General features: G+C 40.4%; 1 protein-coding gene across 3 annotated transcripts in view; it reads right to left on the bottom strand.

Moving 5' to 3' along the window:
- Window positions 1–17142, bottom strand: part of pde7a (phosphodiesterase 7A) — a 134925-nt gene that overhangs the window by 64341 nt on the left and 53442 nt on the right. For all 3 annotated transcript variants that reach the window (XM_073041515.1, XM_073041496.1, XM_073041506.1), the window contains 3 exons: window positions 6311–6371; window positions 3556–3639; window positions 643–794 (listed from right to left, as the gene is read on the bottom strand). In XM_073041515.1, coding sequence (XP_072897616.1) covers window positions 643–794; window positions 3556–3639; window positions 6311–6371 — 297 coding nt within the window. The remainder of the gene's footprint in view (window positions 1–642; window positions 795–3555; window positions 3640–6310; window positions 6372–17142) is intronic.

Below are 17142 nucleotides of genomic sequence, written 5' to 3'. Positions count from 1 at the left end.
TAAAGTTTATCCCTTTGAAGAATATTCAAGTGACCTTGCTTCCTTCCATTAAAGCCTCTGTTGGAGGTTAAGCCAATACTGATTTGTAGCCTGGTATTAAACTTCCAGAGCTGTAACTGCATCAAAATATGCACTGCATTGACACCACTGCTGTGGGCTCAACATTGATCATGTATAGGAATGTCACTTGCAAGGAAATGTTTGGTTCAAAGTTGCATTATGCTCTTTTCATACTGGGAAAGGTTGATTGCAATGGCACATAAAAACAAATAAATGCAGTTGAATTTCTAGACCACAACCAAATTTGAACACTGCATACTTCAATATCTGACGTTTCCCCCATACTGTTACGATTACACAGGAGCCAAGTCCTTTCCAGTACTGTCTTAAACTGGCTACCTGTCAGAATTCCCTACCAATAATCTGTAGCTGACCAATGAAGAGAAATTTGTGTTAAGTATCACACTCCAACTCTATTACCATCACTAAAGGGGATTTCAAAATAGTGATTTTTTTAAACAAATAAATTTACATGATTATAAACATTTCCAAAATTCTAACCATCAAATATTTTTAATTCCAAGGAAAAAAAACATTATAACACAACTGATCATTGATAATGAATTAACATTTCAAACTCACCATGGCTTGCCCACTATAATTATCATCCAGAATGCAGAGAGAATCCACAGAAGAAATACCACGAAATAAATGACCTGATCGAAAATATCTTTGAAAACTTAACAACCTTTTTATCTTCCTTGCTGAAGCCAACTCTCCGGTTTCTGGTGGTACTTCCAAAAAAAAAGTGCATAACAAAGATTAATACATATATAACTTATGATGTATCACAGTACTACCTTATATTGATTTTAGTAATAATCAAATGTTGGGTTCATTAGATTATGCTGATGTCACCTTAATTTGCTAAGACCATAAATTGTCTTTAAAATATTGCAGATTCCACGATTATCACCAATTTCATAGCCCTTTACATTACATTAGTATCATTCCCGTCAGACTAATATTATGGATTGCAGAAGGCAACTTCAAATGTTCTGGACCAGCCATACTCTCTCAAAAATCTCAGACTGCCTAGTAATTCAACTACCTTCTAATAAAGGTGAAAAACAACTATTCTGGTTTTTGTTCCACAACATTAAAACTTCAATCAAACAAAACAACATCTTGCACTTTTTGTATTTACAAATGTGGCTTAACCCTCCACTCCCAAAGGCAAGTTCAGAATATAAATCAAATGCACAATTACCATACACTGCTTTTCACTTTCATACCTCAAAGTATCTGTTTTGAAATTATCTGTATGGTTAGCTTGCAAAAATTTTTCACTGTATGTGAGAATACTAAACCAATACCTGCACCAAGACAGAAGCTGAGCAGCTGGCAGCAAGATATCAAATCACTCTTTTTGTCATAGTAATTATGTGACTGGATGGACCAGATAAATTTCTAGGCAGTGGTGACTCCAGTTATTGGGGAGCAGAATTTCTTGTTAAATACCAAGAAATACCATTGAATATCAAGTAAGATGGGTTGACTCTCTTTTATGAGATGGCCATTATCTGGCAACCATATGACAGATTTTAATTTTATTGTTTTCATTGAGACATAATACAGAATAGGCATTTCGAGCCATGCTGCCCAGTAATCCCGTAATTTAACCTGAGCCTAATTACAGGACAATGACCAACCTACCGACCAGTACATCCTTAGACAGTGGGAGAAAAACGATGGGAGTCACGGGGAGAACATACAAGCTTCTTATTGGCAGTAGCGGGAATTGAACTGAGCTCACTGTACAGAAAAGCATTGTGCTAACCACTATGCTACTGTGCCGCCGCAAATACACCATAATATACTCTTCATCAATTCACATCCAAACCTGGAACAAATCTTGCTACTTATAGGTGTATCAATAGAAATGCAATCATCAAACAACATCCTCACTTCTGAAATCATAAAAAGAACAGATGTCTCAGGTCACTATCATTAAGAACTTCAGCAATATCCTGGAAATGAGACGTTTAGAGTCCTTAAAGGAGGATTGACTAGATTTCCTCCCCATGTTTTAGGTTTCTTCGATGCCACACTAAGTCAAAGTCATGTTGATGTCCATGGTAGTTCCTCTGAACTACTTGTGTTGACACATCACTTTGAAGCATGCCTCATACTTTCTCCTGTCAGGCACTTCTTAAGTCCTCATTTTACCAGTCATGGTCATTTGGATTACAGCAGTAGAGTGAAAAATAAGCCAATCTCCTAAAGGCTGCCACATTTTGATCTGCTACATTTGTTCTGAATCCATTCCACTGAGCATGGTGTCAATGCAAAAGGTGTGATGTAGACATCCTCAATATCTTCACAAGAATGTGGGGGCAATTTTTCCAGCTAAACAGATTTATCAGCTAACAAAGGATACTAAGAGGTAATAAGAGGCAGATGGAGATCAACCCAGATAAGTGTGAAGTGGTTCATCTCGGTAGGTCAAATTTGAAGACAGAATGTAATATTAATGGTAAGATTTTTGGCAATGTGGAGGATCAGCAAGATCTTGGGAGTCCTTGTCCATAGGACACTCAAAGCTGCTGCACAAGTTGACAGGATTGTTAAGAAGGCATATGGTGTGTTGGCCTTCTTCAACTGTGGGATTGAGTTCAAGAGCCATAAGGTAATGTTACAGCTATACAAGACCTTAGTTAGATCCCACTTGGAGTACTGTGTTCAGCTCTGGTCACCTCACTACAAGGATGCTGCCTGGATTGGAAAGAAAACTTGGTCAAATTCCCAAATGATGGAAGAAGCCGGCAACTGATGAGAACAAGACTGGAGGAAGTTTAATACTTCACTCCTGGATTCAATAACTTAATGGGCTCTTAATTCTAGAAAATACAATCATACAATCATCCAGATCTCTATGTGAAAATGAATCTAAACCTCTCAAGCTACCTTTTTTACTCTTGCTCACTTTGCAAGCACTGCCATCCTTTTTTCCTCGACATAATTTTGCATATACCTTGTAACCATCATCAATGTTGAACCCTTTGAAGTAATCTAACTTTGCCATAGCTATGTAGCTAAAGACAGAAGAAAAAGTAGAGAAATCGTAGGTAAGTTCTGATTTGCTAAGTGGGTAATGCAATAGTTCAACAGATCACATTCTTCAGTACTATTCCTTATCATAATGAGCTTCTCCCAATGGTCGTTGATGACAACAGAGAATGAGGCAGAAAGTAGTAATGAAAACGATAGTTGGGAACAAAGAAAATAATTGATATTTTTGCATTGAAATAAACTTGAAGAATACAAATACTTTGGTCCTGAGTGCTGCTACCTAATTGATACTTTCATTGAACTAGAAGAAACCTTAACACAGCAAAATGCAACTCTGCACCAATTTTCTAACACACTTCTTGTACTTCAGCATTTCAAGTTTCCTTTTAATTACAAATAGAAGTACACAGTTATTCAAGTTCTTGCAATTAAGTCAGATTATTCATAAATAAATCTTAACAAAAGCTCAAATAACATTCTTACAGTGCAAAAGGCGAAAATCAATGTAAGGATGTGAGTCTCTTCTTTCAGGTTGAAACCCTGCCCGGCTTCTCACCCTTACATCCCCTGCAAAAAAAAGAGAAATATTTTGTATGATTTAAGCACTTTCATGAGTTAATAGTGATGCAGATGGAATCATACCTAGCATGGGACATAACTATTTGAAGAGCAGAAAGCAAGAAAAGACAACTAAGCAAAGGACTACAAGTGTTTGAAAATAAATAACAGATTAAATGCAACTTATTAGAAGAATATGTCATAAATGCATCTTTTAATGGAAAATTCAAGTTGCTTGTTTTGTCATACTACATTGAGGTGTTTTCTATTGTTGAAGGAATTTCAATATCCTTTCCAGTAGCTAATTTTCTTCATTAATGCCTTTGCATCTTCATGGAATAATGCCCAAGAAATAATGTGGAACTTTAATTATTACTAACTGGCTCCCCCTGAACCCTAACTCTCACTTTTGAAACAATTACTTCGAAGCACAGGTCTACCCACTATCTTAACTATATTACTATTATGCTGACTATCTTTCCTTGATGCTTTTCTTGGCACACTATTACAATTTTTCTACTATTAGTCAACCGCTCTCCTTTCACACTGTGGACATTAAATCACGCAAATGCACATTCTGCCATTCTGTTGTTAACCCTTGCTCTGAACTCATAAGATTTTAAAGATATTAAGAACACAATAGACAGTAGGTGCAGGAGTAGGCCATTCGGCCCTTCTAGCCAGTATCACCATTCACTGTGATCATGGCTGATCATACACAATCAGTCCCCCGTTCCTGCCCTCTCCCCATATCCCTTGACCCCGCTATCTATAAGAGCTCTATCTAACGCTCTCTTGAATGCATCCAGAGACTTGGCCTCCACTGCCTTCTGGGGCAGAGCATTCCACATATCCACCACTCTCTGGGTGAAAAAGTTTTTCCGCATCTCTGTTCTAAATGGCCTACCCCTTATTCTTAAACTGTGAACTCTAGTTCTGGACTCACCCATTAGCGGGAACATGCTTCCTGCCTCCAGCATGTCCAATCCCTTAATAATCTTATATGTTTCAATCAGATCCCCTCTCATCCTTCTAAATTCCAGTGTATACAAGCCCAGTCGCTCCAATCTTTCAAAATATGACAGTCCCGCCATTCCGGGAATTAACCTTGTGAATCTACGCTGCACTCGCTCAATAGCAAGAATGTCCTTTCTCAAATTTGGAGACCAAAACTGCACACAGTACTCCAGGTGGGGTCTCACCAGGGTCATGTACAGCTGCAGAAGGACCTCTTTACTCCTATACTCCTCTTGTTATAAAGGCCAGCATGCCATTAGCTTTCTTCACTGCCTGCTGTACCTGCATGCTTGCTTTCATTGACTGATGTACAAGAACACCTAGATCTCGTTGTACTTCCCCTTTTCCTAATTTGACTCCATTTAGATAGTAATCTGCCTTCCTGTTCTTGCCACCAAAGTGGATAACATCACATTTATCCACATTAAACTGAATCTGCCATACATTTGCCCACTCACCCAACCTGTCCAAGTCACTCTGTATTCTCATAACATCCTCCTGACATTTCACACTGCCACCCAGCTTTGTGTCATCGGCAAATTTGCTAATGTTACTTTTAATCACTTCATCTAAATCATTAAAGTATATTGTAAACAGCTGCGGTCCCAGCACCGAACCTTGCGGTACCCCACTGGTCACAGCCTGCCATTCCGAAAGGGACCTGTTAATCGCTACTCTTTGTTTCCTGTCAGCCAGCCGATTTTCAATCCATGTCAGTACTCTGCCCCCAATACCATGTGCCCTAATTTTGCCCACTAATCTCCTATGTGGGACTTTATCAAAAGCTTTCTGGAAGTCCAGGTACACTACATCCACTGGCTCTCCCTTGTCCATTTTCATAGCTACACAATGTTTTCCCACAGGGATCCTTGCGAGCATGACTTGTTCAGTGTGGCTTCTATGCAAGAGATGCAAAAATCCTGAAAAGCATTAAAAATGCCATCTCCATTTATTCCATGGTTCTTCCATCAAATTTATTGCAGATGACTAGGTGAAAACTAATCTCAAAGTTAACATTGGATTTTAGTACTTTTTGAAGTTTTAAGGAAGTGGGGAGGATGTGGTTAGAAACAGTAAGAGGGTACTAGATTTGCTAAAACGGTGCCACAGAAATTTATGTGGAAAGCAGCATTAGTGGTTAAGATTAAGAATAAAGAACATAAAGTTAGATGATCATAGTGGAGGGCAGTCAACATTTGCAAAGCCCATGAAGAGAATCTTGCAAACGTAAACTGAAGTCGTTAGAAAAAAGGGATGCAAGTCAAGGAAGTAGTGGGCAGGGGAGGGTTTGTTGAAGTAATGGAGCGACAGCCTGGCAGCAATCATTAATTCAGAAAATGTGATCTTGTGCAAAGGAGCAAATTAGCCAAATCTAATTGAATTGTAACCACTTAAAGGATGTTACCTCACCACATAAATTACCTGTCACCTCCTGCCTGAAATAAGAAGAGACAGACAAAATTAGAAGATGCAACAGGAAGAAATTGAGGTAAAGGAGAAAGAAATAATACTAACATCAACAGATAATAGAAACAAACCAGACTCAGAGTGAGTGCTATGGAAATTCCAGAGCAAGACTGGGAATGACAGAAAGCGACAGATAACCATAAATTTTCTGATCATCTGAGTTGTATTACAAATATAATACAGTTTATTTACTCACCTAGCATACGAATATACAGAGCAGTCTGGTCTGAGCTTTCATACGATATTGCCCCTCGTCTCTGGAAAAATATGAAACCAACATAGAAGTTGTTGCTTTTCAAAATAGAATTCATCTCCAAGCTTCCCAACAGAATAAAAATAGCATATTTGTATTGCTCTATGAATTTTTTTTATATATTGATGATCAATCAAGGGGATGAATGACATTTCTATAGGTCATAAATCATTTTTTGAGGGGGCAATGTTCTACATTTCCATGAGCTTCAATTCCTTCCCTAGCTTTGATTACCAGAATTGTTCCTGATGGTATTTGATTAAGGCTCTTCAACAAAGAATGATAATCTTCTTCCCTTTGCAAGCCAACCTTCAGATTTAAAAAACAGGTTTTACTGATGCATCTCCCTGGAGCGTCGGAGGATGAGGCATGACCTGATATAAGTGTAAAAGATAATGAGAGGCATTGATCATGTGGATAGTCAGAGGCTTTTTCCCCAGGGCTGAAATGGCTAGCACAAGAGGGCGCAGTTTTAAGTTGCTGGGGAGTAGGTGCAGAGAAGATATAGAACATAGAATATTACAGCACATTACAGGCCCTTCGGCCCACAATGTTGTGCTGACCCTCAAACCCAGCCTCACATATAACCCCCACCTTAAATTCCTCCATATACTTGTCTAGTAGTCTCTTAAACTTCACTAGTGTGTCCGCCTCCACCACTGACTCAGGCAGTGCATTCCACGCACCAACCACTCTCTGAGTGAAAAACCTTCCTCTAATATCTCCCTAGCACTTCCCTCCCCTTACCTTAAAGCCATGTCCTCTTGTACTGAGCAGAGGTGTCCTGGGGAAGAGGCGCTGGCTGTCCACTCTGTCTATTCCTCTTAATATCTTGTACACCTCTTATCATGTCTCCCTTCATCCTCCTTCTCTCCAAAGAGTAAAGCCCTAGCTCCCTTAATCTCTGATCATAATCCATACTCTCTAAACCAGGCAGCATCCTGGTAAATCTCCTCTGTACCCTTTCCAATACTTCCACATCCTTCCTATAGTGAGCTGACCAGAACTGGACACAGTACTCCAAGTGTGGCCTAACTAGAGTTTTATAGAGCTGCATCATTACATCGTGTCTCTTAAACTCTATCCCTCAACTTATGAAAGCTAACACCCCATAAGCTTTCTTAACTACTCTATCTACCTGTGAGGAAACTTTCAGGGATCTGTGGACATGTACCCCAGATCCCTCTGCTCCTCCACACTACCAAGTATCCTGCCATTTACTTTGTACTCTACCTTGAAGTTTGTCCTTCCAAAGTGAAGTCCTTCCACCACCTCACACTTCTCCGGGTTGAACTCCATCTGCCACTGCTCATCCCACTTCTGCATCCTATCAATGTCTCTCCGCAATCTTCGACAATCCTCTACACTATCTACAACACCACCAACCTTTGTGTCATCTGCAAACTTGGCAACCCACCCTTCCACCCCCACTTCCAGGTCGTTAATAAAAATCATAAAAAGTAGAGGTCCCAGAACAGATCCTTGTGGGACACCACTAGTCACAACCCTCCAATCTGAATGTACTCCTTCCACCACAACCCTCTGCCTTCTGCAGGAAAGCCAATTCTGAATCCACCTAGTCAAACTTCCCTGGATCCCATGCCTTCTGACTTTCTGAATAAGCCTACCGTGTGGAACTTTGTCAAATGCCTTACTAAAATCCATGTAGATCACATCCACTACACTACCCTCATCTATATGCCCAGTCACCTCCTCAAAGAACTCTATCAGGCTTGTTAGGCATGATCTGCCCTTCACAAAGCCATACTGTGTCCCTGATCAGACCATGATTCTCTAAATACCCACAAATCCTATCTCTAAGAATCTTTTCCAACAGCTTTCCCACCACAGACGTAAGGCTCACTGGTCTATAATTACCGTAGATTTCGCACTACAGAGCACACCTGATTAAAAGCCACTGGCTCTAATTTTAGAAAGAAAATCAATTTTGTACTTGTACAAGCCGCACCGGATTTTTGGCCGCAGGTGTCCCACGTTGTAATATGAGATATTTACACAGAAAGATATTACACGTGTTGGGCTTCAAATTCTGCCCTGTGTTCGTTTTGGAAGAGAGACAACCAACACCGGATTATAGTGAAGCGTGGCTTTATTGCAGAACGCGTTCTGCCTTCCCCTTACATTCTGCACTTATTTATACCCCTTTTTCCCCCAAACCAAACCCTCGCTACACATATTTGGTAAGGCTAAACTTTGTTATACCTATTTGGTAACATCGGACACTTGTGTCCTTATTGGCCCGATGCCATTCACTCACGAGTTTTCCTGTTTTTTTGTTTACTGAATCGCTAGCAGTTTCGGTGCAGCGGAATCCTCAGTTTCACTCCCTCCCTCCCTTGTACTGCTGTCTCCTAATATCACGCGAGCCACTCCTGACCTGAAGCGGCAGTCCCAAATTAACCCTAACACACGTGAGGATTTTTTAACTTTTAATTAAATCCGTATGGTAACATAAACAAATACATATTGCAAATGCTTTTTTTCGAACCGTGCCTGTAACACGGCTACTTTTAAAATACATACGTATTATGCCAAGATTACGTGCAGCAGCTCGATTTCCTTCTTCAACCGCCAAATTGAATGCCTTTAACTTAAAAGCTGCATCATATGCTTTTTTTCGAGTGTTTTCCATGTTGATGAGGGTGAGTACAAATGGCTGATTTACAATAATTAGTGAAAGTGCGCTTGATTTATCGTACAATTTCATTGGACCTCTGTGAACTACTCATCAATTTTATTGGTCTACTGTTACCAGGCAAAACGTTTTTGGCGGCATGAAAAAAAACCATGCATTAGCCGCACCGTAGTAAAAGCCGCAGTGTTCAATGCTGTTCAAAGCATGGGAAAAAAGTAGCGGCTTAAAATCCGGAATCTACGGTAACCGGACTATCTCTTCTACCTTTTTTGAACAAGGGGACAACATTCGCCTCCCTCCAATCCTCGGGTACCAATCCTGTGGACAACGAGGACATAAAGATCCTAGCCAGAGGCTCAGCAATCTCTTCCCTCGCCTCGTGGAGCAGCCTGGGGAATATTCCGTCGGGCCCTGGGGACTTATCCATCCTAATGTATTTTAACAACTCCAACACCTCCTCTCCCTTAATATCAACATGCTCCAGAACATCAACCTCACTCATATTGTCCTCACCGTCATCAAGTTCTCTCTCATTGGTGAATACCGAAGAGAAGTATTCATTGAGGACCTCGCTCACTTCCACAGCCTCCAGGTACATCTTCCCACTTTCATCTCTAATCGGTCCTACCTTTACTCCTATCATCCTTTTGTTCTTCACATAATTGAAGAATGCCTTAGGGTTTTCCTTTACCCTAATCGCCAAGGCTTTCTCATGACCCCTTCTTGCTCTTCTCAGCCTCTTCTTAAGCTCTTTTCTTGCTACCCTATATTCCTCAATAGACCCATCTGATCCTTGCTTCCTAAACCTCATGTATGCTGCCTTCTTCCACCTGACTAGATTTTCCACTTCCCTTGTCACCCATGGTTCCTTCACCCTACCATTCTTTATCTTCCTCACCGTGACAAATTTATCCCTAACATCCTGCAAGATATCCCTAAACATCGACCACATGTCCATAGTACATTTCCCTGGAATTTCATTAGCCTGAGAGTATAGAATCTGTGGAATTCATTGTCACAGATGGCTGTGGAAGGCAAGTTATTGGGTAATATTTAAAGCAGAGGTTAATAGGTTCTTGATTATTAAAGCCAAAGGTTACAGGGAGCACATACAAAATACTGGGAGGAACTCAGCAGGTCAGGCATCATCTATGGAAAGGAATAAAAGGTCAACTACTTCAAACCAAGATCCTTCATCAGTCCTGCACAAAGAATAATGACTCTGGCTGTCAGTCTAATTAAGCAGCAAGATCTGGATGACATTCAGTCTCAAACTGATAATTGACAAGCATAAGCAACAGAACACAAGGACTGTGGCTGATTTTGTGGACAGAGAGGGAAGGAGGAGGAAGAGGGGAATCATGGCTCAGAAAAGGGGAAGGGAGCGGGAAGCACCAGAGACATTCTGTAATGATCAATAAGCCAACTGTTTGGAATCAAGTGACTTTGCCTGGTGTCTCAGGGCTGGGTATGTTTTCACCCAAGCAACCCACACCCCTGGCACTCCTCCTTTGCCACCTGTCCCACCCACAGCACTCCATCCTCAGTATTTCTTTGTTCCCACCAGATTTACAGATTGGCAAGTACAATACTGTGCAGGAGTCTTAGGCACCCCAGCAAAATGTGCCCAAGACTTTTGCACAGTACCGTAGGAGCAGAATTAGGTAATTCGGCCCATTGAGTCTGCTCAACTATTCCATCATGGCTGATTTATCATCTCTCTCACCCCCATTCTTCTGCCTTCACCCCATAACCTCTGACTTCCTGAGTAATCTGACAAATCAAGAACTTATCAACCTCCACCTAAAATATATCCAATTTCCTCTAGCATTCACAGATTCATCGAGCTCAACCTCAAGTTATCTCATCAACATCACCAAAATGGTGAATTGGAAAGATATGACAGCTCAGTTCAAAAGTTTTGAAGCCTCTTCCTCCCCCCCCCCCCCCCCCCAACATCCTACAACTCTGGACTCTCAATCAACAGGAAACAGCCACTCAGAAGAAACAGACACTCAATATTTGTTGTCACTCTTAGAATGCCTTTCCATGAGCTCACATCTTATTCTTCTAAATCAAGGGAATATTGGTGAACTTGCTACAATCATTTTTCATAAATTAAACCCACATCCCAGAAATCAAACTAATAATTTTGCAGTGAATTCAAGACCAATGCATGCTTCTTCACAAATGGAGAGTATGTTTGAACAGTATACTAAATAGTGTATCACCAGAACCCAGTACATCACGTGGGAGTTCCTTGTCTTTTGTAGCCAAACCCTTTTGTAATAAAGATCAAAATAATACTGGGAGAACAACTGTCATTCCCTGGACCTGTTCCAAGATTTACAGCAAAGATCCAAAATAAATACTACTGGGAAATTATGTTATTGTCCCTGGTATGGAAATTTCTGGAACGATATAATATGGAACCAATCATTATACCTGCAAAAATATGGAATTTCTCAGGCTCTCCCATAAAGACGAACTGGCCTAGCCATTGTGAAATACTAGTACAGGCAGTCCCCAGGTTACAAATGAGTTCCATTCCCGAGTCCATCTTTAAGTCAGATTTGTACGCAAGTCGGAACAGGTACATCCGGTATTACTTAGCGTCAGTTAGTCAAACGTTTGTCTTAGTATATAGTATATATTTTACCTTTCTGTGCATATAAAACACTTAAGAAACGTATGTATTTCAATAATTAAACCACTGCATTGCTTAGTAATAATTGTAGCTTTCATCGGGGCAGGGCCTTTCACATGCGCCGTTATTCTCACTTTATCCTTTACCTGTATCCTTTAAAGTTGTTCCAATCGTTGACCGACTGTAGCCTAATGCTTTTCCAATGACTGACGGCATTTCACCTCTTTCTAATCGCTTTATTATTTCCACTTTATTTTCAATCATGATCGTTTTCTGTCAATGGAACAGAAATCTACGGATTTTATGGTCTATCGCTGAGCAGCAGTGAACCGTCTGATTGGCTTATCAGAATTCTCTTTCGGAACTAGTTGACTTGATCAGCATTTCTGATCTGGCTATTGTTCACGATTGTAATTAATAAAAAAAAGTACAGCAGCAGCCGTGGGCAGCGGGTCGCTCCGGGTCCTAAAGTCCACCCGCACCGAGACAGGTTGAATGGAACAAGTGGGGGTGGTGCTGACTGAAAAAGGTGGATCAGGGAGAATCTTGCTAAAGAATGTTTAAGCCAAATACAAAGCTACACACTCAACAGTGTTAACGGCAACAACTTAAAATGGCGGACTGCGTCGTGATTCGACTTAAAATGGCGCATGGCGTTCTCCTCCCTCTGTTCATAAGTACGAGTTGTCTGTAAGTTGGACGTTTGTAACTTGGGGACTGCTTGTATACATGCAGGTGGTGGGAGAATTAAGGTGGAGTTGATGACTATGGAAAAGAAAGTAAGTTATGGAAAAAATAAACAAGATTGATATACTGAAACAGAAAGCCATTCAGCCAACCGAATCTACATCTTAAATGTCAAAAGCAGCTCACATCCATGAAGGTCAATAGTTTAATAATTAATTAAACTTTTGGGATATTGTTACTTAGATAATAGCATTCTTTTTCTTAAAACAGCTGACCAACTATTGCAACTTCATGTCAGTGGAGTCCATCCTAACCAATGACCTTTCTCAGAAGAAGCAAAAAGTTGGTCTTGCCTTTGTATCACTGCACAACTTCCACTTTCTACCTTCAGTGGAGTTGCAGGTGAAAACAACAGAATCTGCCTTCTACTCAACTTTCCAGTCAAGATGGCACCAATGTATAGCACTCCCTCAGTCAACATCTTCCAAATAGTTCACAAAAGTCTTTTTTCACTTTTACATCTGCTTTTCACCTTAAATGTGTTTCTGGGACTATCAGAGCCTGTGATTTACAGTTTAAAGATCATTTGAGTGATCCAGCACTTTACTGTCTCCAAAAAGATTCCTGGAAGCAAGCTCATACTCGGACAGCCTCTACGCAAAGAAACTTCACAATGGGGAGTGAGTAGATGTTTGACTCCATTTCACTGGTTAAACCATTCATTAATCACCAGTTAAAGCATCAAGGAAGCTTGAGGCAGACGAATACGGAAGGCCAGCGAAAGTTCAGCACAGACTGCCTTCCTTTTGCTTGCTGCCGGAAAAGGAGTCAGTGAGCGGCCTATCGCTGTGTGGCTCACTGTGGCAGGCAGGTAGGGCTCTCTAGCTCATGTGGTGCCCCTCTCTTTCAATGAATGTCAGTAAGATGGTAGGATGGTATCGTGGTTCTGTGTTTATGAATTGGACTACTTGAGTTCATGGACTGTGGACTTTTTCCAGACTTGCGGTTTTTATATTGTATTTTTTTAAATATTAAAATCACCCATTCCTTTTCAGTTTTGTTGTGCAAGTGGTGTTTTAGGGGGCTGATGTTCTATTTTGTTCTGTTTTTTTTGGGGGGGGGGTCAATGTTCCCATTCCATTTTGTACAGAGGGAGGGGGTTTTGGGTGTTGATGATCAGGATGCCATTCTTTTTTGTGCAGCGGGTGGATCTGACATTTCTCTCTGAATGACTTGAATGTGCTTTTATGTTTCATGGTTATCTGGAGAAGATAAATTTCAAAGTTGTATATTGATACATGCTTGATAAATGAAACTTTGAAGAGTATTCTGCTTTTATAACTGCAAAAGACATCAACCATCTTACTGGAATCTGTCTGAAGAATGAGTGGAGGCAGGTGATTGCAAACCAAAATTCCCATCTTCTCCAAGATGTATGATTTTAAAAAAGAACCTGATGCCACTACTTCAAAAGAAAAATCTTCTTGCAAATTCTAATCTTTCAACCAGCTGCAACTGTGCTGCAGCGGATTCTTGTAGGAATTTGCAACATGCAAAGATCACTTGTCGTCTTTGTATTCCCACTCAACCTTCAACCATCTTCACCCTCCCATACCCCACCTGGCTTCATCTGCCCCTCCCACCTTTTCCCCTTGCTGCTTCTAGCCATCACACATGTGCCCACCTCCCCAACTCCATCATCCTTAAGCCCTCCTTGGTACATCCATCACCTACTAGCTCACATCTCACCCCTCCTCCTCTCCTCTTTATACTGGCTAACTTCTCTCTCCACTCTCAATCCTGATGGAGATTATTGATCCAAAACATCAGCAATTCCTTTCACCCCCACAAAGGCCACTTAAACACTGAGTTCCTCCAGCAGTTTTCTGAAAAAAAACTACTACCATGTTAGAAACGTATACAGAAAAAGTCCAGTAACCAATCATGATCAGGACTTTGATGACAGATGTGTCAGATTTTCTGGTCTATTGAATATTATTTCCAGTAATATTCCAAACACTTTAAAAAATTGACTTACTCAAAATTGTTACTAAAATAAATGTAATTATACTTAACTAGAATATACTGTGCAGTGTACAGTAATTTGGCTGTATTCAAGTCATAAATTCAACAGAAATATACTTCCCGGTTAAAGAAACTGTGGCTTTACATTACTGATGATATTCTCCTTCTCCATTGCCTAATTGCAAAAGTCAAAATCCAATTTTTAATTCATTTTACAAGCATTGTCAAAAAAAGTCCTAAAAAAACTACCAACAGCATTATAGGAAGTTTCTGAACACTACAAACTTTACAAGTTTTATTATTATGCTCAACAGTGAGCAACCATCTGCAGGTCCAAATATATACCGTAGATTCCGGATTTTAAGCCGCTACTTTTTTCCCACATTTTGAACAGCTTTGAACTTTGCGGCCTTTAATACGGTGCGGCTAATGCATGATTTTTTTTTCATGCCGCCTCGTAAACATTTTGCCTCGTAACAGTAGACCAATAAAATTGATGAGTAGTTCACAGAGGTCCAATGAAATTGTACGATAAATCAAGCGCACTTTCACAATTAAATTATTGTAAATCAGTCATTTGTACTCACCCTCATCAACATGGAAAACACTCGAAGCATTGTGCTGCCTTATGGCAGTTATTTAGTTTATAATATTTTCGCTTAGTAATTCATTTTCTAGTTAAAGTTAGAAGAGTTTTAACTATATTTGTTTTCTGTACTACATCGCGGGATGCTATGACGTCACACCCGGTTTCGCCGCGTCTTGTGGGAAAAATGCCGTTTGCGAATAAACGGAAAGGAGGGGGTCGAGCGGCGGAGCGAAAACGCTGCTTTTAAGTTAAAGGCGATCAATAACTTTTCCTGGTAGGCTGCAGTATATATATTTTTTACCAGTCGTTAGGAGATATTGGAATGTTGTTCAGTAAAGAAGTATACGCAACGTATATTTAAAAGTAGCCGCGTTACGGGCACGGTTCGAAAAAAAGCATTTGCAATATGTATTTGTTTTTGTTACCATATGGATTTAATTAAAAGTTAAAAAATCCTCACGTGTAATATCTTTCTGTGTAAATATCTCATATTACAACGTGGGACACCTGCGGCCTAAAATCCGGTGCGGCCTAAAATCCGGTGCGGCCTAAAATCCGGTGCGGCCTTTACAAGTAAAAAATTGATTTTATTTCTAAAATTAGAGCCAGCGGCTTTTAATCAGGTGTGCTCTGTAGTCCGGAATCTACGGTACATAGCTTATATATTAATACATATATTAATTCTGTGTAAATAGATATTCCAGATATTTTTGCCAACCTCTGTCTTGTGATATCTAATTCAACACCTCTTATCAAAGCTTACCTGCGAACAATACCACTTTGCTTCTATATGCTTTTTAGCTTTTTTAATTGATTTGTCTTTCTACACATTCATTTACTGCTTGGCTCCTATTTTTAAAATAACAATTTCTGAAAAAAATTAATGCACAGGAATCTCTGCCTGATGAGCAACAAATTTTAGCATTCCTTACCACTACTTTAGTTTAAAATCAATCAAACCAGCATACACTTAGAAATTGAATCATGCGGCTTCCCAGTCTACCTGGGTGATCTACTCACCGGAAAGGCCATTATCCAGTGTTAATTATATCCATAATTATCCAGTGGACATGATTGTGATTTACCAACAGACCAGTTGTGTTGGGGGGGGGGGGGAGGGGAAGAGGGGAGAAGAGAGCAAAGCACCTCAGTGCTTTGATAGAATTTGCTGGTCAAAAGCAGATTTGCACCTATGGATTGACAAATCAGTTTCATGTATTGTTTGTTTCATCTATTGTTACAACTATGTTGTACATGGTGGTCCCTAATTGCAACATTTTCTTTTTGTTTCACAGAACACCTGGCTCAACAAATACACTTACAACACTTCAAATCTCTACACCAGCATTTCTCAACCGACGTTCTGTGGAACCCTCGGGTTCAGTGAGAGGTCACTAGGGGTTCCGAGAGATTGTGATTTAAAAAAACATTGTTTTCTGAACTTCACACAATGTGCGATGCTAGCCATAAAAAGCAGGATCTCCCTGTGGCCACCCATTTTAATTCTACTTCCCATTTCTATTCCGATATGTCTATCCATGGCCTCCACTATCATGATGAAGCCATACTTAGGTTGGAGGAACAACACCTTATATTCCGTTTGGGTAGCCTCCAACTTGATGGCGTGAACATCAATTTCTCGAACTTCCAGTAATTCCTTCTCTCCTTACCCCACCATTTCCTTCTCTCATCTTATCTCCTTACCTGCCCATCACCTCCTTCTGGTACTCCTCCTCCCTTTTCTTTCTTCCATGGCCTTCTGTCTCTTTCACTAATTTACTTCCCAGCTCTTTACTTTATACCTCCTCCATCAGGTTTCACCTATGACCTTGCGTTTCTCTCCCCTCCCCTACTTTTTAAATCTACTTCTTAGCTATTTTTCTCCAGTTCCTGCCGAAGAGTTTCAGCCCAAAATGTCAACTGTACTCTTTTCCTAGATGCTCCCTGGCCTGCTGAGTTCCTCCAGCATTTTGCGTGTGTTGCTCAGATTTTCTCTTGTGCACGATGCTAGTGCTCGCAGTGGTGGGCAGTGACGCAGCAGCCCCAGTAGCAATCTCGTTAGAGGTCTCTCAGCCCAGCGTGGCAGTGCACAGTAGGGCCATGTTTACTTGGAGTCCATTCTCAGTTTTTAAACACAAGATAGGTGAGGCCATTGATAATTGGTGAGTGCT

The sequence above is a fragment of the Hemitrygon akajei genome, chromosome 1 (assembly GCF_048418815.1).
Source record: "Hemitrygon akajei chromosome 1, sHemAka1.3, whole genome shotgun sequence".
NCBI classification, from domain to species: domain Eukaryota; kingdom Metazoa; phylum Chordata; class Chondrichthyes; order Myliobatiformes; family Dasyatidae; genus Hemitrygon; species Hemitrygon akajei.
The sequence above is the reverse complement of the archived record's forward strand: the minus strand, read 5'-3'. Positions and strand labels throughout refer to the sequence as shown.